This window comes from Hyperoodon ampullatus (genome assembly GCF_949752795.1).
Source record: "Hyperoodon ampullatus genome assembly, chromosome: 7".
Taxonomy (NCBI): Eukaryota; Metazoa; Chordata; class Mammalia; order Artiodactyla; family Ziphiidae; genus Hyperoodon; species Hyperoodon ampullatus.
The window spans coordinates 47266765-47288996 of NC_136920.1; the positions used below are offsets into that span (position 1 = coordinate 47266765).

The 22232-nt window shown below is 36.0% G+C and overlaps 1 protein-coding gene across 3 annotated transcripts in view; it reads right to left on the reverse strand.

Moving 5' to 3' along the window:
* EED (embryonic ectoderm development) overlaps window positions 1-22021 on the reverse strand; it is a gene marked incomplete at its 5' end in the record, with an annotated part of 34000 nt that extends 11979 nt beyond the window's left edge. For 2 of the 3 annotated variants that reach the window (XM_079708886.1, XM_079708885.1), the window contains 8 exons: window positions 1339-1472; window positions 3278-3369; window positions 8513-8594; window positions 9242-9367; window positions 10710-10775; window positions 14259-14351; window positions 16528-16680; window positions 21908-22021. In XM_079708886.1, the coding sequence (XP_079565012.1) occupies window positions 1339-1472; window positions 3278-3369; window positions 8513-8594; window positions 9242-9367; window positions 10710-10775; window positions 14259-14351; window positions 16528-16680; window positions 21908-22021 (860 nt within the window). The remainder of the gene's footprint in view (window positions 1-1338; window positions 1473-3277; window positions 3370-8512; window positions 8595-9241; window positions 9368-10709; window positions 10776-14258; window positions 14352-16527; window positions 16681-21907) is intronic. The other variant, XM_079708887.1, reaches the window with a different exon arrangement.
* Between the last annotated feature and the right edge of the window lie 211 nt (window positions 22022-22232).

The window sequence follows — 22232 nt, forward strand, 5'->3', positions numbered from 1 at the left end:
GGGCTGAATCATTTCAAATACTCTTGCCAATTCAAATTCTGGGATCTTTTCTTTTCTTTTTTTCTTTTTTTTTTTTTGCGGTTTGCAGGATCTCAGTTCCTCAACCAGGGATTGAACCCAGGCCACGACAGTGAAAGCCTGGAATCTTAACCACCAGGCCACCAGGGAACTCCTGGATTTTTTCTTTATTAAAACATTAAAATGCTATTAATGATCTGATATAAATTCTTAACTGCTATAATTTTATTAATTACTTTTTAGCCAAATATGTATTATAATCTATGGTTAAACCGCTCTCAAAAAGACCAGCATAATTCACTGTTATTTTCTATAAGCTGTAAAATATAACTTCTATTTATTTCAGAGCTCTAGAAAATATAAAAACATAAACTGAATATTATACTAAGCCCTGGTGTTTTAAAATAAAAATCGAAAGTCATACTAATTCTTAGAGGCTTGAGATCTGATGCATGTCTGTGTATTAAAATATTTACTGATAATTACAAATTCAACTACCAATCTATTAATAATCTGGCTTGATAACCAGAAAATTAACTCTGCTAAAATGAAAAGTGCAAACAAAGTTAACATTTACAAACATATGATAGTTACAGCGAAAGTGTTAATAATAGCTTGATAAGATTCTGAAAAAGATAGTAAATGAATTAAGAGTTGAGGTTTTTCAAAAATATACTAAGAAAAACGCCAAGTTCCCACAGCTAGTCCCTCCCCTTGGTTCAAAGCTCCTGCTTTTGAATTTTCTCCATTTAATGAAGTGAGTATCACTTAAAGGAAAGCATTATGTTATCATGAATTAAAGCTAAGAACCCCATTTAAAATTATGATTTACTTCTGTTTATATAATCATCTTCCACAGATGTGTGAATTTTCAAATAATTTATTTTCTTAGAAACATAATCAATATAATAGTTTCAAGGCATATGATATTTAAGGACTGAAAATAAAGCTCTTTCATTATGAGTGAAAAATAAAAATAAAATTATTATTTACTGTCTTGAATTAGAACTTACAGTACTGACAAGCAGTGCTAATAACATTAGCACATGCATACCTAAATAAAAGTAAGTGAAATGTGCTACTAAATTAAGATAAAAATACAACTGAAAGGGATTTTGAAAATGAGCCACAAACATATAGACAAAAATAAAGGCCTTCCATTTAAAATCAGTGAATTTTATGGCATATAAGTTATACCTTAAAGTTATTAAAAGGGGATTCTAAAATCAGTGTTGGAGACCTATACAATAATTTTGGAAAAAGTAAAACGCTATTCAACAGCATGAGATAGCAAATTGTTTTAAGTACTACAACTGTTACCTGTTAGTTTTATTTGGGTTATAATCATAAGATTCCTTAATTGCATTCATCATTCTCTTTGAATTGATCCTCCAAAGTTTAAGAGAGTGATCCATACCACAGGACATTATTTTTTCACCCAAAAGATCATAATCCTGTATGTAAAACAGAAAAGCTTAAATTAAATATATAAATTATTCCCCCAAATTATGCTATCTAATTTTCATCTGATGTCCAGTATTGTGAAAATTGTATTTCAAACCACCATACTAACATTTTGGGTTACATATATGTAGGCCGTAAGTCACAAAGTTTTCACTGCTTTTGAGATTTATTTTCACTGATGTGTCACCACCACAATATATGAGCTTATACAATATGGAAGGCAAAAAAGTAAACTGAATTTAATTTTATCTATTCAATTATCTTTATTCAAGTATTTCCTATGCTTGATTTTGAAGGTGAATCGAATGATGAGGTAAAACAATTATATGACACAAAAACCTAAATGGTTATGTTACTTTTCTTTGTCTAACCCTGATCAAGCAATGAAACTGACATCTGTATGTGAAATTATGAGTCCTTAAACAATTGAAATTTTACTTTATTTGTACACCTAAGTCACAACACTTCAGGTACCTTGGTTTTAGAGTTCACTTTTTAAGTGAATAAAGGAAAAAATGTCTAAAAAAGGAAATAACATATTTAAACTTTTTCATTTGCTGTTTACTAATTTTTACTAAGCTCCTAACAGATCATCCATTATAACCTAATTCTACCTCATTTCATAGATGAGACACTGAGGCACAGAGATGATATTTAATTTAGCACATGGTACATACATGTGTTAAGGAAAATCTCACACATCAATCCTTCTAGCAGTGAACTCCTATTGTTACAGAGAAGAGATACAGACTCCTGCTCTCATTTTAAGAAATAACAGTAGAGAGTTCTATTTAAGGAGAGTATTTTCCTCACCAAACTAGATATTCTGTTAATCCAACCTTTGAATTAATCATGAACACTGTTTTACATAGCCTGAGAGCTTTAGGTTTGGTGTTTATTGAATCCAAAGTCTGGTAGCTGCTCTTTTCCTAATAACCTCACTGTCAACAGCAACAAGACACCCTTAGAGCTAGGAGCTCTCATTAGTTTTTAAGGAAGGACAGTAGTCTTTTCACACATAGAGCCAGGTGGAGATTGCTATTGCAACTTCTAGAAAATCCAAGTTGCAAGTTCTAGAAAATCCTTTAAGGTAGGTATAATTCTCATAAAAAACCCTAACAAACCCTAACTATAGGAATAGTTAGTACTTCCAATGAAAATGTCACATGCTTCAAAATATGGTGCCCCTTTAAATAGTTTAAAAAAAAAGAAGAAAAGAAATGAGCTATAAGACTACTAAATAAGTAAGCTCTACACGGAACACAAGTAAATCCGAAATAACATAAAAATCTGAAACTTGACTAAAAACATTTATATCATTACAATAGATCAATAGATTATAATACGTAAGTATAAAGATAACACCATGCCATCAAAGGGAAGAATTATCTAAAACTCAGTGTGAACAACACTTCCTAGAAATGAATAACTTATATTTCAACTTCAAATAAAAGATGAAAAAGTTTCTTAATTGCCAAGTAGGTTAACCTTTTCCTTTAATAACTGAGAAACAACAAAAGTTAACTTGGTGATTTTAGATTAAAAAAGGAAAAGAACAAGTTCATAGTATTCGTTCATGAGAATCCAGGCACTGAGTACAGATAAAACACAAAGAGCCTATTTGCTTTACTTCTTCATCTGTAAGTTAAAACCTTCTCTGTCACAAGTAAATGAAATAACTGTCTGCCAGACTAGATGAAACAAACCACATGCTTTCTTATAAGGAAAGAGTTCTATGGGTATTGTTCACAGCTTTGTACACCTGAAGGTCACTGCCCTGTAGCTTTCAACTTACAGCACTTAGAACTTCATCTCTGTGCCCTTCTACACCTCCAAATATTGCCACCAGAGTGTCCGTTTGGATATTCCATAATCGTAAAGCATGATCTAGTACAGACATAAAAAAATTAATATGAACTTTTATCATTCATTTACTGTGGACTTTCAAAAGCTCTTTAAAGAAGAAAAAGCTACCAAAGTTTGGACTAAACTTACTCACAGTAAAGATTAAGAAGGAATCCATACCATATAGGAACTTAAAATATTTATATCACCTGTAGATTTAACTAGGTATGAGCTCATATTTTCAAGATTAGAAAGAAATATTTCTCTGGTCCTAAATTTGATTATTGCATATGCCACAGAACAAGGTTCTAGCTTTTCTCTCTACCATATCCATTTACAAATTGAAGAGGACAAAGTAGATTTATAAGATTTCTATAGTAAATCCCAAAATAGGACTGAAACATTCATAGTGACATAATTTTAGAGTATTATAGACCTTACAAACAGGCTGTAACTGTAATTTGAGCAATCTAATTTTCCACTAAACATCAGCAACAAAATAAACAGACAGCAATAGTCATAAATATAACACTATGCAGAGCTTGAAATATAGCAATGTCCATACTATACATGAATATTGACATATTACATAGGTAACACTAAGAGGCAGTAATATATTGTGTTAGTAGTGGAAATTAACATTGCTACAAAAATGATTTCTTGATTCCAATTTGTGTCCAAGTTTTTGTGCAGACATATTTTCATTTCTCTTGAAGACATACACACCTAGGAGTGGTAATTCTATGTTCAACTTTTTAGGACTGCCACACTGTTTTTCAATGTCCTTACATTTTACATTCCCACCAGCAATGGATGAGGGGGGTTCCAATTTCTCCATATCCTAGTCAACATATTTTATTGTCTTTTTTTTTTTGCGGTACGCGGGCCTCTCACTGTTGTGGCCTCTCCCGTTGTGGAGCACAGGCTCCGGACGCGCAGGCTCAGTGGCCATGGCTCACGGGCCCAGCCGCTCCGCGGCATGTGGGATCTTCCCGGACCAGGGCACGAACCCGTGTCCCCTGCATCGGCAGGCGGACTCTCAACCACTGCGGCACCTGGGAAGCCCTGTCTTTTTGATTACAGCCATCCTAGTAGGTGTGAAGTGGTATCATTTTTTTATTAACATCTTTATTGGAGTATAATTGCTTTTCAGTGTTGTTAGTTTCTGCTATAAAACAAAGTGAATCAGCTATATGCATACATATATCCCCATATCTCCTCCCTCTTGCGTCTCCCTCCCACCCTCCTTATCCCATGCCTCTAGGTGGTCACAAAGCCCCGAGCTGATCTCCCTGTGCCTTGCAGCTGCTTCCCGCTAGCTATCTATTTCACATTTGGTAGTGTACATATGTCAATGCTACTCTCCCACTTCGTTCCAGCTTATCCTTCCCCCTCCCCGTGTCCTCAAGTCCATTCTCTACGTCTGTTTCTTTATTCCTGTCCTGCTCTAGGTTCATCAGAACCATTTTTTTTTTTTTAGATTCCATATATATGTGTTAGCTATGGTATGTTTTTCTCTTTCTGACTTACCTCACTTTGTATGACAGACTCTAGGTCCATCCACCTCACTATAAATAACTCAATTTTGTTTCTTTTTATGGCTGAGTAATATTCCATTGTATATATGTGGCACATCTTCTTTATCCATTCATCTGTCAATGGACACTTAGGTTGCTTCCATGTCCTGGCTGTTGTAAATAGTGTTGCAATGAACACTGTGGTACATGACTCTTTGAATTATGGTTTTCTCAGGGTATATGTGCAGTAGTGGAATTGCTGGGTCATATGGTAGTTCTATTTTTAGTTTTCTAGGGAATCTCCATACTGTTCTCCGGAGTGACTGTACCAATTTACATTCCCACCAACAGTGCAAGAGGGTTCCCTTTTCTCCACACCCTCTCCAGCATTTATTGTTTGTAGATTTTTTGATGATGGCCATACTGACCAGTTTCAGGTGATACCTCACTGTAGTTTTGATTTGCATTTCTCTAATGATTAGCAATGTTGAGCATCCTTTCATGTGTTTGTTGGCAATCTGTGTATCTTCTTTGGAGAAATGTCTATTTAGGTCTTCTGCCCACTTTTGGATTGGGTTTTTTTTTTTTTTTTGATATTGAGCTGCATGAGCTGCTTGGATATTTTGGAGATTAATCCTTTGTCAGTTACTTCGTTTGCAAATATTTTCTCCCATTCTAAGGGTTGTCTTTTCGTCTTGTTTATGGCTTCCTTTGCTGTGCAAAAGCTTCTGTTTCATTAGGTCCCATTTGTTTATTTTTGTTTTTATTTCCATTTCGCTAGGAGGTGGGTCAAAAAGGATCTTGCTGTGATTTACATCATAGTGTTCTGCCTATGTTTTCCTCTAAGAGTTTTATAGTGTCTGGCCTTACATTTAGGTCTTTAATCCATTTTGGGTTTACTTTTGTGTATGGTGTTATGCAGTGTTCTAATTTCATTCTTTTACAGCCCAGTAGCTGCCCAGTTTTCCCAGCACCACTTATTGAAGAGGCTGTCTTTTCCCCATTGTATATTCTTGCCTCCTTTATCAAAGATAAAGTAACCATACGTGTGTGGGTTTATCTCTGCGCTTTCTATCCTGTTCCGTTGATCTATATTTCTGTTTTTGTGCCAGTACAATACTGTCTTGATTATTGTAGCTTTGTAGTATAATCTGAAGTCAGGGAGCCTGATTCCTCCAGCTCCATTTTGCTTTCTCAAGATTGCTTTGGCTATTCGGGGTTTTTTTTGTTTCCATACAAGTTGAGAAATTTTTTATTCTAGTTCTGTGAAAAATGCCATTGGTAGTTTGATAGAGATTGCACTGAATCTGTAGATTGCTTTGGGTAGTAGAGTCATTTTCACAATGTTGATTCTTCCAATCCAAGAACATAGGATATCTCGCCACCTGTTTGTATCATCTTTAATTTCTTTCATCAGTGTCTTACAGTTTTATGCATACAGTTCTTTTGTCTCCTTAGGTAGGTTTATTCCTAGGTATTTTATTCTTTTTGTGGCAATGGTAAATGGGAGTGTTTCCTTAATTTGTCTTTCATATTTTTCATCATTAGTGTATAGGAATGCAAGAGATTTCTGTGCATTAATTCTGTATCCTGCTATTCTACCAAATTCATTGATTAGCTCTAGTAGTTTTCTGGTAGCATCTTTAGGATTCTCTATGTATAGTATCATGTCATCTGCAAACAGTGACAGTTTTACTTCTTCTTTTCTGATTTGTACTCCTTTTATTTCTTTTTCTTCTCTGATTGCTGTGGCTAAAACTTCCAAAAACTATGTTGAATAATAGTGGCGAGAGAGGGCAACCTTATCTTGTTCCTGATCTTAGAGGAAATGGTTTCAGTTTTTCACCATTGAGAATGATGTTGGATGTGGGTTTGTCATATATAGCCTTTATTATGTTGAGGTAGGTTCCCTCTCTGCCTACTTTCTGGAGTTTTTATCATAAATGGGTGTTGAATTTCATCAAACCCAAAAGCTTTTTCTGCATCTATTGAGATTATCATATGGTTTCTCTCCTTCAATTTGTTAATATGGTGTATCACATTGATTGATTTGTGTATATTGAAGAATTCTTGCATTCCTGGGATAAACCCCACTTGATCATGATGTATGATCCTTTTAATGTGCTGTTGGATTCTGTTTGCTTGTATTTTGTTGAGGATTTTTGCATCTTTGTTCATCAGAGATATTGGCCTGTAGTTTTCTTTTGTTGTGACATCTTTGGTTTTGGTATCAGCATGATGGTGGCCTTGTAGAATGAGTTTGGGAGTGTTCCTCCCTCTGCTATATTTTGCAAGAGTTTGAGAAGGATAGGTGTTAGCTCTTCTGTAAATGTTTGATAGAATTCGCCTGTATCACTGTGTTTTTGATTTGCATTTCCCTAATGATTAATAATGCTGAGTGCCTTTCTATGTGCTTATTGGACACTTGTGCAAGTTCTTTGGAAAGATGTCTATTCAAAACCTTTGGCTGTTTTTAATTTGCTTGTCTTTTTATTACTGAGCTGTATGACCTCTTGATACAAGTCCCTTATTAGATACATAATTTGCAAATATTTTTTCCTTTTCTATAGGTTGTCTTTTCCTTCCTTGATCATTACTTACAGAAAAATTCCTATTCATTTTGAAAAGCTGTTTGAAAAATGCTCTAACTGACACAGTGGGGGAAGGACAGGGTTAAAAAGTTGTAACATTAAGAACAAGTAACGCGTTATGGCCTATGTTACTTGTAAAGGAATACCTGAGCACAGCTAATGTTATTAAGAGAAGAGAAAAAGTTATTACCTCTCTTCTTAGGTGTCTATTTCCAAACAAGCCTTGATAGTTAAAGAAAAATCACACTGAAATATGTTGCATGTAAGAGTTTTAATTTGAGGACATCTTTTAATACGAGCAGATTGTGGGGGTTAGGTTATCAGTGTGACAAACTGTTAAAAGAATAAACTTGACTAGAATAATAATGTAGAAATGAAACGAGAAAGGGCAATCGAAAACAGAATGTAGAGATAAGAACAACCCAAATCATTTGAGAGAGCTCAGAAATGATTAAGAATGATTAAGAGGACTGTCTGAACCCAGAATAAACTTATAATGCCGACACAGCCATACAGAGCAAAGCAATGCTTTCTCTTTATAAATAAGGGAAAAATTACAAAGAGTTTACGCTGGATAACTTAGCATTTTAAGGAATTCTACAGGGAATCCTTTATAAAACAAACATTTTATATAGAGAGAGTCAAAAAAAAGCAATATCGATCTTCAGATGCATTATTTCTTACTACATGATTGGAAAGAATGGTAAGATGATTTGCAAAACTACCTTCAAACTATTAAAAATGCCATAACTTTGGTGATCTGTCACTTAAAATTAATGAAGCTTAATATGATAATTCAATTGCAGATAAAGTTCTAAAACTATCATAATGCAATATGGTAAATAAGGGTAATACACACTTAATCCTCAGTACCAATTATTTTATTTACATCATATGTTAACAGTGTATTTCAAGGTCCCATCCTCCAATTCTTGGTTTGGAGATGCTAATGTAGGCTAAGATTTTTCTAAAACTTACTTCTTTTTAAATTTGGCTTTTTGCCTTAGAACAGTTTGTCCCTAAAATAAAAAACTCACTCCCAAATAATAGAACTAAAGAGACATTTGCTTCTCTTACCTTTACTTACTGACAGGAGAAGATTTGGATCTCTTGGATGGAATTTCAGCTCATTGATAGCATTTCCATGGCCAACATAGTGCTATAATAAATTTAAAACATTTCTTCAACTTTCATATAAAAATCAGTAAATTCTTTTTCATTAATCTTAGAAGAGTGGAAAAATAGTTTCACTTGCAATAGTGGTTCTCAACCTTGGCTGCATATTAAAAGCACCCAACTTGCAGGAAAAATAAAAGATGTTCAAGTCCCATTTGCAGATATTCTGAGCCACAGCAAGGATTTAAAAGATTTTCAGGTGATTCTAATGTACCCCCAAGGTTAACGTGATTTGTGCAATCTCTTTTAGTATCAACTTCCATGGCTTCACTTTTCAGTTCTTTACAAGGTGCTCTTGACTCTATATGCCCTATTTAGGGGATTTTGGAAAATGAGTCAACTCTTTTCTTATTGTTCATTTAAAGCCTCTCAGACTAAAGCAAGACAAAAGGACAGAAATTATTTTAAAAGAAAATAGTTCAAATGAAAAAATTTTCCCACTTATTCCTTAATTTGCATTACCCAAATGTGACACAGGTCTCAAAAGACTTGTCTAAATGAAGCAATAGGCAAAGTACAAACCAAATTAGAAATTGCACAGACACTGATTGTTTTAAATTCAACATGACAAGCTTTTGCAGGTGTGCATTCAAAAAAAAAAAAGATCTATAATTTAACAAGAAAACCCACCTTTATGCACTGCATTGTTATGGGATTAATTATCCTAATTATGCCTCTAGATCCAGCTACAGCCAGCAGAGGATGGCTTGTATTGCTATCATATGTCCATGCACAAGTGTAAAAGTTCTCATCAGCCTAAGAAATGCCAGTTAAGAAATATAATTTGCTTTTGAAAGGTAAACACATCAATGATCACAATACTATACACAAAAACCTCCAAAGAACTGCTGAAGTTTTTGACAAAGAAGTTCCCATTTTTCTTTACACTACCAGGTTTAACCAATGGAGATTTTAGGTCTAAAATCTATACCAAATGATCAAACAAATCCAGTCCTTCCACTCAGTTTTTTTTTTTTTTTTTTTTGGTGGTACGCAGGCCTCTCACTGTTGTGGCCTCTCCCGTTGCGGAGCACAGGATCCGGACGCGCAGGCTCAGCGCTCATGGCTCCCGGGCCCAGGTGCTCCGCGGCATGTGGGATCTTCCCAGACCAGGGCACGAACCCGTGTCCCTTGCATCAGCAGGCGGGCTTTCAACCACTGCACCACCAGGGAAGCCCCTTCCACTCAGTTTTGATTACTATTTTGCTGTTTGCATAACTATTTACCTCTGTTTTTTGAAAGCAGCCATAGCCAATGTGTAAATGAATGGGCATGGCTGTGTCCCAAATAAAAATTTATTTACAAAAACAGGTGGCCAGGGGCTTCCCTGGTGAGAGGCCCGTGTACCACAAAAAAACAAAACAAAACAAAACAAAAAACAGGTGGCCAGCTCTATAGGCTGTAATTTGCTGATCCTGGCTCTATCTCAGTAACTCTATGTGCCTCTAGATAAAGATCAATATTCAGTTTTCCACCTTTTCCTGTGTGAGACCTTCCCAGTATGGCTACAGGTCACTTCTTTTCTTATCACCTAAGGGAACACTAAATGTTCCTGCATTTTCTTATTTGCTAGCTTTTTCAAATGGATCTGGAAGAAATCTTATCACCAAGCTTTGACTGTTGTACCCTTTGGCTTTTTAAAGCTTTTTCTTTATAAACCCATGTTTTACAGTATTTCCTAAACAAACTGCACGTTTATTTTTTCCCTGTAGGCTTTGATGACCAAATACTTGGTATGACTGCCAGGCACAGCTTCTGATTAATCCAAGTTCACCAATATAACTGCCTTGAAATGATAAAATTCCAAGCAAGGTCAAAGAAACAGGAAGTTTCTGCTATCATTTTCTATTACAGGATTTCCAATGCTCATCTCCAGATACCCACACTGTCCTCCTTCATATCCACCCTACAATGGCTTTCTAGGAATCAGGAAAACTAGATACTAGGAATCTTTTGGGTGACAGTGAAGGATAGCATTGGTTAAAGTTAAGAAAGGACAATATAACTTTAGAGAACTAACTAATTTACAAAAGTTTTGGGGTACTTATTGAAAGTCAATTTCTTTAGCCAACAATATGGAAAACCCAGGAAAGGATACATCAGCATCCACATAAGATTGCAACAACCGGATTTCTCCTTGTGAGTGACATTCATATAAGGTAACCTAATGAAAACAAAAATACAGTAAATTTTATCTCAAATGTAGAAACACACTCTTCAGCTTTTGAACATATTTTAGTCACAAATGTATCTCAAAGATGCTACAGAAACTACTGCTTTAAAATGGCTCCTTTAAACTTAAGGAAGCTATTATAAAGCCTAATGCATTACATAATTTTCAGAATATATTAAATACTACAGTAATAATAATGGTTTCTGTTTCCAATGTTTTCAACTTTTATCTCATCCATCTAATTGCACCAACTTTTCCAAGTAAATAAAGTTGAATACCTCACAGTAAAGTATAACTACTCCCTAAAATTGTAGTTTATCTTTTTTTTTTGGCTGCACCACAAGGCTTGCAGGATCCCAGTTCCCTGACCAGGGAATGAACCCAGGCCTACGGCAGGGAGTCCCAACCACTGGACCATCAGGGAATTCCCGTGGTTTATCCTCTTTTAAAGCTTTAAAGTCTTTGGATAGTTTTAGAGCATTATTAATTACATATAAGAAAATCTAGGACTTCCCTGGTGGCACAGTGGTTAAGAATCCACCTGCCAATGCAGGGGACACAGGTTCAAGCCCTGGTCCAGGAAGATCCCACATACCACGGAGCAACAAAGCCCGTGTGCTACAACTACTGAGCCTGCGCTCTAGAGCCCGCGAGCCACAAGTACTGAAGCCCGTGTGCCTAGAGCTGGTGCTCTGCAACAAGAGAAGCCACTGCAATAAGAAGCTCGCGCACTGCAACAAAGAATAGCCCCTGCTTGCCACAACTAGAGAAAGCGCACGTGCAGCAACAAAGACCCAACAGAGCCAAAAATAAATAAATTAATTAAATTAAAAAAAAAAAAGAAAACCTTAAATTTGCCTGATAATTTTCTCATGGACATTGCTCATCAAATATTAACTTTCTGATGTACAGTGGCCTTTTCATCACACATTCTAAAATTAATAATATATACACTTTATTCAATTATGTACAGTTGTCCCTTGGTATCTGCCGGGGATTGCTTCCAGAACTCCCCAGATACCAAAATCTGAGGATGCTCAAGTTCCTTATATAAAATGGCATAGTGTATGCATATAACCTCACACATCCTCCCATATACTTTAAGTCATCTCTAGACCACTATGACATCTAATACAATGTAAATGCTATATAAATAGTTGCCAGCACAAAGCAAATTCAAGTTCTGCTTTTTGGAACTTTCTGGAATTTTCTTTTCTGAATATTTTTGATCCACACTTGGTTGAATCTGTGGATGTGGAACCCACAGATACAGAGGGCTTACTCTATAATACTAATTTTTTTATAAATTTCTTTCCATTCTTCTTACAGCTTAGTCATGTTAGCAATAACCTGTTATTAATCTTAATATAAGTCTATAAGAACTCTATAAAGATCCTTTAAATCATCTATCATCACCTATTACCAAGATAATTGCTACATAAATATTCTTAAAAAATTCCTTATATGGATGCTAACTAGGTTGTCTTAAGAGATTATTTTGTTTTGTTTTTGTTTCTTTTTTTTAAAAAAGAAGTCCAAACAGCAGACCTTTTTATAATTCAGTAACATATAATTCAATGTCATTTTAAATGAGAACAGGGATTCTTTTTGTTAGAAAGCCTGGAACATTACAATGAGCATACTGGAGCACAAATTATACTAATTCTAATTATACTAATATGATGGTGAAGTTAGTGAAGTATAATCAGGCTTATAGTGATGTCTGAAAAGTGGATTCAAATGAATTAATGGATTATGTTCCCAATTTTCGGAAAAATAACCTTAATCTCTTCTTCAAACTACATCAATTTCCCTCTGAATTGTTGTTTTCAAGCTACATATCACAACCTACATTTGGCTAAACACCAAAAAAAGCTGTTATCCCAGGTTATCAACTTGAGTATAGAGTTTCAAATTTTCAGGACTTCAATGACCAGTAAAAGCAACAGAGCCTTAAATGTAATTAAAACTTCCTTAAAGACTTCCAGGAAATTACTTAAAGCCAAATTTTACTTTTTAGAAAACAGGAATGGAAAAGTTCTAGCCCAGAATAGACGCATGTGTGTTTGTATGATTCTCAAACTTTCAGAATAAAAAAGGAAAAAAGCTTGGAAATATGCTGACATTTGAAAAATACTCAGCTGACAACTCCCCAAGTTAGTTTTGATTGAGAACAGAATACTAACACTAAAACAGCAAACAAATATAGGAAATGGAATGCATTAAAAATCATGGTCTTTTATTTCTCTAAAAAGCTTAGCACAATTACCAAAGAAGCATAAAATTTAATTTCACTCGATTAAAATAATAATTTATGGAACACCTCTCAGATTCACCTCCTTCCCCTCCCCTCTTGTGCTAAAGGTAAAGAAAGTGACTTTGTTTATTGTCAATCCATATCAATTAGTCAATTTCCTCCATCTTTCTTTTTCCAAATACGCCCAATCTATTTCTCTGTTACTTCTCATAACTCTTAGTACAGTACTAATGAATAAGCAGAATGTCAGCTAATACAGTAAAAACTTATCAGGAGAACAACTTTTCCGAAGTGATTTCAGCTTAACAGAAAACTCCTGATTCTCCCTGGTAAGCACTAGGGAAATCTTTCTTTTTCCCATTCATTTAGAAGTGAATGGAAGCTGGGCCTCCCTGGTGGCGCAGTGGTTGAGAGTCCGCCTGCCGATGCAGGGGATGCGGGTTCGTGCCCCGGTCTGGGAGGATCCCATGTGCCGCGGAGCGGCTGGGCCCGTGAGCCATGGCTGCTGAGCCTGCGCGTCCGGAGCCTGTGCTCCGCAACGGGAGAGGCCACAACAGTGAGAGGCCCGCATACCACAAAAAAAAAAAAAAAAAAAAAAAAAAAAAAAAGAAGTGAATGGAAGTAAACAAGTCTTTGCAATCCACTTTTTCAGCCCCAGGTTTAACTAAAAAGTTTAATCATTAACATCAAAACATGCCCAGCATGGTTTTTTCCATGCATTCTCTTAGTTCAAGATACTCTGGCTTCCTAAAAACAATTCAAAACAAGTGTTTATTGCATATAATTAAAATATTTTCAGTAACTATTACATAAATCCACTGGATTTACGCCTTCCATTTACAGAGAGCAACTAATTATGTTTATTATTTTTAAGAAATAACAGACTTCTTACCCTAAATTGACAAACAACTATTACAGTCACTTCTAACAAGCCAGGTCAATTTTTTCAGCCACTCAAAACAAAATATTTATGAGTACAAAATGTAAATAGAAACCTGTTTCATGAACAATTGGGAGTATATATGAAATAAAGATATATTTTCATTCATGAATATTACTTTTAATTTTGTCAGTTTCTAGAATGCTTCACTTTTACATAAAGGAACAATATTGTCAAACCAGCTATACAAAGTTTACTTCAAAATCATTACACTTCAATGTTATATTAACACCAGACTCTGATAAGCCAAATGCCAAACAGTCCCCTTAACACTCACTCTGTTGCTTCCTACAGTTGCAAACACTAATGGATCTCCTTCTTTACTGTGCCAGTTAAACTGAACTCCAAACAATGGCTGATTATGATCTTCCTATAAAATAACCAAGAAATAAGAAAAATTAATATATTTTAGAAACCAAAAAATGGTACTAAACTGACCATTCCCATTACGATTTTTTTCCAAAATGCAAGCTGCAGTTTTATATATCATACATAAACTGACTTTTGACACTGAAAAGGTATGTTAGTCCAGTTTTCACATTTTAAAATACTGGTGCATGATAAAGCTTTATAACAATTAAAGATTTAGATCAAAGGTTAGGTAACAAGTACTCATCAATGAAAATACTTTGATAGTTGCCTTCTATATTCTTAAACCCAACTGCACGCTTCTGAATCAAAATAAAATGGATACCTGTGGTAAAGGCATTTAATCCCTTAGGACATAAGGACACAATTTATTTTTCTGAAATAACAAATAACCTAACAGTTAATATAGTTTCTCCAGTACTCATTAAACTTTATTAGGTTTAATTTCCCTTGTACAGTGAAGCATATCAGACTCCATTCAAATCACTGCTTTCTACAGTTCTATAGAAACAACTTTAAATAACCTTGAATTTGGGTCCTAAAAGAAAAACAACCCAAGAAGTTTTATAATGAACAAGAATACTTGAACAGTGGGGGCCAGGGGAGGCAGTGGGCTGTAACTTCACAGTTACCAGGAGGCTATAAGGAGATGTACAAAAAACAAGTATTCAGGTTTTTAAAAATTTTTATTTTACATTGGAGTAGAGTTGATTAACAATGTTGTATTAGTTTCAGGTGCACAGCAAAGTGATTCAGCCATACATATACAGCTTTTTCAAATTCTTTTCCCATTTAGGCCACCACAGAATACTGAGCAGAGTTCCCTGTGCTACAAGTATTCAGTTTTGTTCACGAAGTTATTTTTCAGCCTTAATTATACTGGCAATCTCCTGGTGTTTAATAGTAACTTTCAAATTCCCTTTAAGGCACTGTTTTCACTTTTAAAGTATAACAACATTTATTTCTTATCCTTTAAAAAGCCATAGCTTTAGGCTTTGGAAATACTTAATCAAAATATCCAAATGGCAGTTAAAACCACCTTCCAGATATACTACGTAAAAATAGGTTAATATACCTAAATATTAACATGAAACTACAATGGACACTTAGCTTTAGAAGGAAAAAAAAAATCCAACAACCACTGAGATTAATTTCCCCCCTTTTAAGACAATATAATTTGACACACTGAGCAATGAATTTTGCTACATAGACAGGAAAATAATTTCCATAAAGCCATAGCTTCTTACGCTTTCCGAAGACTTTAAAGTATATTTAGATATTTTAAAAAGAATCTATCTAACATATGTATAAGATAATATAATGTATATTTTTGCTCAGCACAGGAAAAACATCCCCAAATTTAAAAAACAGGAAATGAATATATGTAAAACATTTCAAGTAAATATCAGTAATCCTTTTTAAAAATAAAAAGACTATTGAGGAAGGCAGTAATCTAAATAACTCCAACCTATTATTTTTCCAAATACTGAATATTCAAAAAATTTTTTAATTTCTACCTTTTTCTTTGAAAATAATTACAAATAAAAGGGTTAAATTTTTAAAGACTGCACAAAGACATCTGTTTCAATTTATGCTAACTCAAAGTTAATGTCACATTCAGTTTTTTTCAGTAACAGGTACCAGGAAGTGGCTTATGCTTTTTTTTTTTTTTTTTTTTTTTGGTATGCGGGCCTCTCACTGTTGTGGCCTCCCGTTGCGGAGCACAGGCTCCGGACGCACAGGCTCAGCGGCCATGGCTCACGGGCCCAGCCGCTCCGCGGCACGTGGGATCCTCCCGGACCGGGGCACGAACCCGTGTCCTCTGCATCGGCAGACGGACTCTCAACCACTGCGCCACCAGGGAAGCCCGGCTTATGCTTTTAAGTTTTACCAAAATATGAAGAGTAACATTTCTCAAAATCAATAAAAACAGTAAAGAAAAACCAGATGCAATACTAGGTACTACCCATTTAATGTAAAACAAACAAAAAAAAGCTAAACAAATGTGGAATGGATTATAGTAACTATGCAGTCTGCCCTACAAACAAAACTTCAGATTATTATAATTTTATAATATTTTTAACTTGACAGAGTATCCTGAGCATAAAATGTTTACCACTGAGAAATAACTCTAGAGCCCATCATTCAGCACATAGACTGTGTCTTTCTGTACATACCTTGAGACTATTTACACATTTGAAAGAATATTTGCATTTCTTTGACTTCCATTTTCCCTTCCCCCAACTTTTCCTTCCAGGCGCGTTTGGCGTATTTGTAGGTGTATCAGGGCGTTCAGTGTTTGTACCACTTTCTATACTGACAGCATCATCCTATGAGCAGCAAATCAGAAAAAATTATATGAAACAGCAATACTGTACTTAGGAAATGAGTTCATACTGGGTAGCTACTGACTGGCCTAAAAGAATTAATTAATAAATCCTGCAAGAAATGAAGAAATTTATTCTTGTCTCCAATTAAAAATAAAACGCAAACACATTAGGATTTGTGGATATTTGATATTTCAGCAAAAATATAAACAAAAAAGCTAACCATGATGATGCTAATGGTAAGAATAATACTGCCTTTAAATAACAAGGCACTGGTCTGTGCCAGCCACTTTATTACGTTGTCTCACTTCATCTTTACTGCCCTTCATTCATACAAGGTATTGTTAGATAAGGAAGTGTTGCTTAGAGAGCCTAAATGGTGTCTTGCTGGTTAGGGCTGCTGGTATTCAAAACCAAAAGCTATGACTCTTAAATCTGACTGACCTACATGTCCTCATAATTTATTTGACTGCTGCTCAGTTTGGAGCATGGGAGTGGGTAGCTGTTTGAGGCTACAGTGTTAGTGCTTCCTACTTTAGATGAAAATCCTGATTATCATTCAAACTCTGCTTATTTATAACACTTAAACCATTTAGAATATTTTTAGGTTCTACATGTTATGTGCTATATACAAGTGAAATCTGACTCATATCTCTAGAATACTCATATAATAGAGCTCCAGAAACTCACTGTAAAGTAAAATCCTTCCAAATGTAGAAATGACTGCAGGAAACCTTGAAAATTCACCTAATTTATACCCTGTCTCCAGTCCGCAAGCTATATTAATGGTTCTCTACTCTGAGAAGAGGATTTCACTACCTCCTCTGATTACACATTCCAAAGTGTTCCTTGGAATAAAGAGATTTATTTAAACCTATATCACCTTAGGGCAGTAGTTACTAAATTCATTCCAGAGGAAGCTTTTTTTCATGGAGTGCCTATTAACACCTATGAGAACACATATTAGGAACCATTGTCTTAGAGGTTATTTTTAAATTATTGCTTCCTAAAGTTGGTTTTATGATATTACACAACATTAAAAATTAACTGGAGTATCAAAAAGTATATTAAGAATTCATATTAATTCCTTAAAAACTATATGGTATTATACAGTAGTTCTTAGGGGTGGTTTTTCAAAACGAATGGTTCCTACCAAAATGGAACGCTTTTAAAAAAAAATACACAAATCATTCTAAAATATACTGGTTATCTAGGGTGAAAAAAGAGAATGAAGTGGATAGATGGCACATAGTAATGCTCAATATCTAGACTGTAATTTCATGTAAATACAAACAGCTTTTATAGATATAGAAATGTAAAACTTTAGAGTTCAGTTCCTAGGTTGAAATCACTGGGGTTTTTTTTGTTGTTGTCGTTTTAATTTTTATTTATTTAGGCTGCCCGGGGTCTTAGTTGCGGCATGCACGTGGGATCTAGTTCCTTGACCAGAAACTAAACCCGGACCCCCGCATTGGAAGTGCAGATTCTTACTCACTGGACTACCGGGGAAGTCCTGAAATCACTGTTAATCTCTATTTCTCCCTACCTTTCAGTTGTATTTACACAGCTAAAACCTAGTGTAGAAAACAATTTTGTGTTTCACTGGAAAACTATGTAAATACTGCACGCTCTTCCGTGTTATCAGATTCTAACCCCCTTCACTGCCTTTGAACAATCTTACATCTCTCACACTGTGCATAATCCAAAGGTAGAGGTTCAAATGTCTTCCCTTTCACGCTGAAGAAAAGTTTTTGTTTCCATTTGCAATTTCATCTCTACATTCCTTTAATCCATATACATTTGTACCGTTTGACTTACACTTGCCCAGTTCCCTCATATGAGTAAAATAAAATGTTTCTGAAAATTTATTCTTTTTCTGAAAATTATCTTTCAACACTAGAGAAATGAAATAATAAAACGGTTAGACATTTATTCACTAGCTTCTTCCCAGTCTGGAAAATTCTTCTTTCCATTCTAAAAATCCAACTGCTAATCAAGAAGCCACACAAAACACTGTTAATAATCGGGGCACATTACATGTATGTGTATGTGTGTGTGTGTGTGTGTATAAACTTTTAACCACTTAATTTACCCATCTCCTCAAATAGGCAAATCAAGATCAAATGGAAATCAAACAAATAGAAATGAAATACAGTCACAATGCTTTCATTTTATCTTTAAATTCAAACCGTTCCTAAGTATCTAATATGTGTACAAGCTGACTTCCACCTTGGCCCCTCATCAAAATACAGAATGGTACTATGCAACAGATATGGCACTACCATCTGCATTTGCTCAACAAGGAAACAGGGATAGTAATTTGGCCCTTAATCTTGCCACAGGCTGCTTAAGCAAAAGACATGTCTCCAGATTCAGCCTTCTGATCTCAGTACCAGACAACAATTAGTATTCTTCCATAAGCTAACTACTCTGCAGTCATATGAAAAAGTTAATAGAATGGCAGATACATATAAAACAAACTTAAAATAGGTCGGATGTTAACTAGATTTACTGTGCTGATCATTTTGCACTGTATACAAATATCGAATCATTATGTTGTGCATCTGAAATAATATAATGTTATTAGTCAATTATACCTCAATTGAAAAAAATTTTAATGTCCTTTCAATTCTTTGATTCACTTTAACCGTAGCAAGCGCTCAGACTACCTTCACTCCAACTCAAAAACACCACATTCTTTCCTCCACTTGCTTTTGGCCTTTCTGTCATTATTTGGCTCCCTCAAGAGTAAAACCACTGCCCTTGTTAGCTTTTTCTGAACTCATTTTTATACAGAGTTCTCTACTCGCTTCCCTTAACCTATGTCCTAGATCTGGGTCCCTGGATGAAATTCAGAGGACCTGTGAACTTAAGCGGCAAAATAAACAAATACATAAATAAATTTAAAGTTGCATTTTAATTTTCACTATCTTTAAGTGAAATCTATTACTTCCTTCTATTATAATGCAGGCAGCATACATGCTAATGTTACTGTAGCTGTGACTTTCTCACCAATGAAATCAGGTATTTTTATATCACATTATAGTAGTTGCAGATCTCAAAAATTGTCTGTGCCCATCATAACTATCAGAGTCAATGATAGACCTAGTTACTTAATGTGCTAATAAAGAAGCACTTGATATTAAAGCACTTTATTAAAACAAATCTTAAATGTTTTAAAAAATTCTGTAACTTTTTAATAATTTTATCACTGATTTTGTTTGTAATCTTATATATTGTATTTTATACATTTGAAACTATTATTCTGAGAAGGTTTCACAGGATTTATTAAGGTGTCCAAGGCACAAAAAAGGTTAAAAGTCCCAGCCAAATGGAGGAACCAAAACAATGGCTTAGTCCAATCATCTAGTTCTGAATAGCTTTAGTATGCATCAAGGAGTACATTCCTCTTAAGGGTCTGTAAAAAGAAAATAACCTTTCAATTTATTTGGTTCCCTGAAATTTTCCTCAGTCCAATAGGTTATTGACATTTTCATTACATTTCTGCCTGATTAATATGTGGAAGGGCCAGAAACATAAGTCTAGACAATGTGATTACAAAAGAAGTAATAGTAATTAACACTTGTATGGTACTCATTAAGGGGCAGGCACTCTTTTCAGCACTTTACCTATATTATCTCATTTAATCCTCACAAACATCCCATGAGGTAAATACCGTTATTATCCCCATTTTAAAGATAAGAATCTAGTGCAACTAGGTCAAGCACCTTGCTCAAGATCAAGCAACCGGTAAGCAGTAGAGTGGGGATTTTAACCTAAGAGATGCAGTTTGTGCTCCTAGTCACTAACCTAATCTGCCTAGAGAAATTTAAGAAGAGGTGGAAATAAAACAGACACCAAGGGCTGGAATGAAGAGGGTCAAAAATGTTAGATCCCGATATATAATAAGACTGGGAAGCACAAACAGGAAAAAAAACAGATTTTAAGTAACATTCAACACCTAAGCCTTCCAGAAATTTCAAGTCCAAATCCCACAAACTGACAATCTCCCAAATATCTTTCTTCTATCTGCAAAAAGAATTCTTTCCCATCTGTTCAGTGAAAATTCTGGTCTTGACACCATGCCATATATATGCTTCAGTCGGTGATGCAGTGATGTAGAACTTAGGAACTGGGTGTGTAAAGTACATTTATTCTTAAAACTAGCTAAACTGAGAAAAAGAAGAACTTACACCACCTTCCTATAACACTTTAAAGGTTTAAAAAAGATAATCAGATGTTGTTACCTCGGAGGGTTCACATTTCAGAGTAGTAATTCGTTGAATGAACTGTGAAGACATTTTGCTGACCTTATTGGATATAAACTTAAAACATGAAACTGAAAATTAATGTCAGTTCGGTCATTACTGGCGTCTCACCTAAAAACACTGGGATCAACTGTTGGGACGAACTAGAGTATTACCAAGATCCATTTAAGAGTAAAAAAAAAATCTGATTCCAAAACACCTTACACATGCGAAGCCACGAGCCCACACCTAAAGACATCTACCCTGACCACAGCGGCCTAAAATCTTCCAGGTCATCCCCTTTATCTTAGTGAAAACTTACAAAAGAGTAACTGTCCCTTCTCATTCCTTCCTCAAGGGTCGTTTCCCCCTCCAAGTCAGGAGACGACCCTCTCAATTTTCCTCCTCCTGAAGAGAAGCCGACTGTCAGGCACGCCCCTTCTCCACGGACAAGACAGAAGCGGACACAAAAGCCCCTTTAAAAGAGTCACCGAAATCTCTTACGTCTAAGAGCTACTCTTCCCATCCTGGACAGTCGCTAAGGGTCTACGAGTGACACGGCCCCTAAATTCCTTTTTAAAAGTCCATTAACACACGCTGGTCCCTCCTTCCAACTGTCTTAGAAAAACCTCTAACTTGCCTTTTAAACTACTGGAATCTCAGATCCGCACTCTCCCCAAATCTGCCTAAAGGCCCAGACACTCCGCATGCACGCAAAAGGATCTCAGAACCCTCTGACCTCCACCACCACGCTCTCTCTTAAACCACTCTCCTTCGTCAAGTTTCCGCTCGCTCTCGGCCGCAGCTCAAGATCCCCGTAGAGACAAGTTCGATGTTCTCCTCCACGCCCGCGTTTTCCTGAGTAGAGGGTGACACCTCTTCCTCCCCCCACAGCCGCCTGCCCGCCCCCGCGCCTACAGTTTAAAAAGAATTTGAAACTTTCACTCCAAAGTCCCGTCCGGACTGCTCAGTGCTGCACTCACATTCTCGTCTCCAGAGAGGTCCGGGTTGCTGTTCTCGTCGCTGCTCAGCTTCTGCTTCTTGGCCGCAGGCATGTCTGTTCCCGCCGGCGCTGTAGACACTTCCCTCTCGGACATATTCCTCCGCCTCCCTCCAGGTTCCTGCCGCCTAGGGCGGGGCCTCCGCCACACCGCCGTCAAGCAAGCCCGTCCGGAGCTTGCCGCAAAGTTGCCACTGCCGCCGCCACCTCCACCACTCCCCCCACTGTCGCAAACCGCGCCCAGCCGCCGAGGCGGGCGTGCGTGCGACCCCGCCACACTGCTGAAAAAGGGGCGCGCGCGCGCGCCC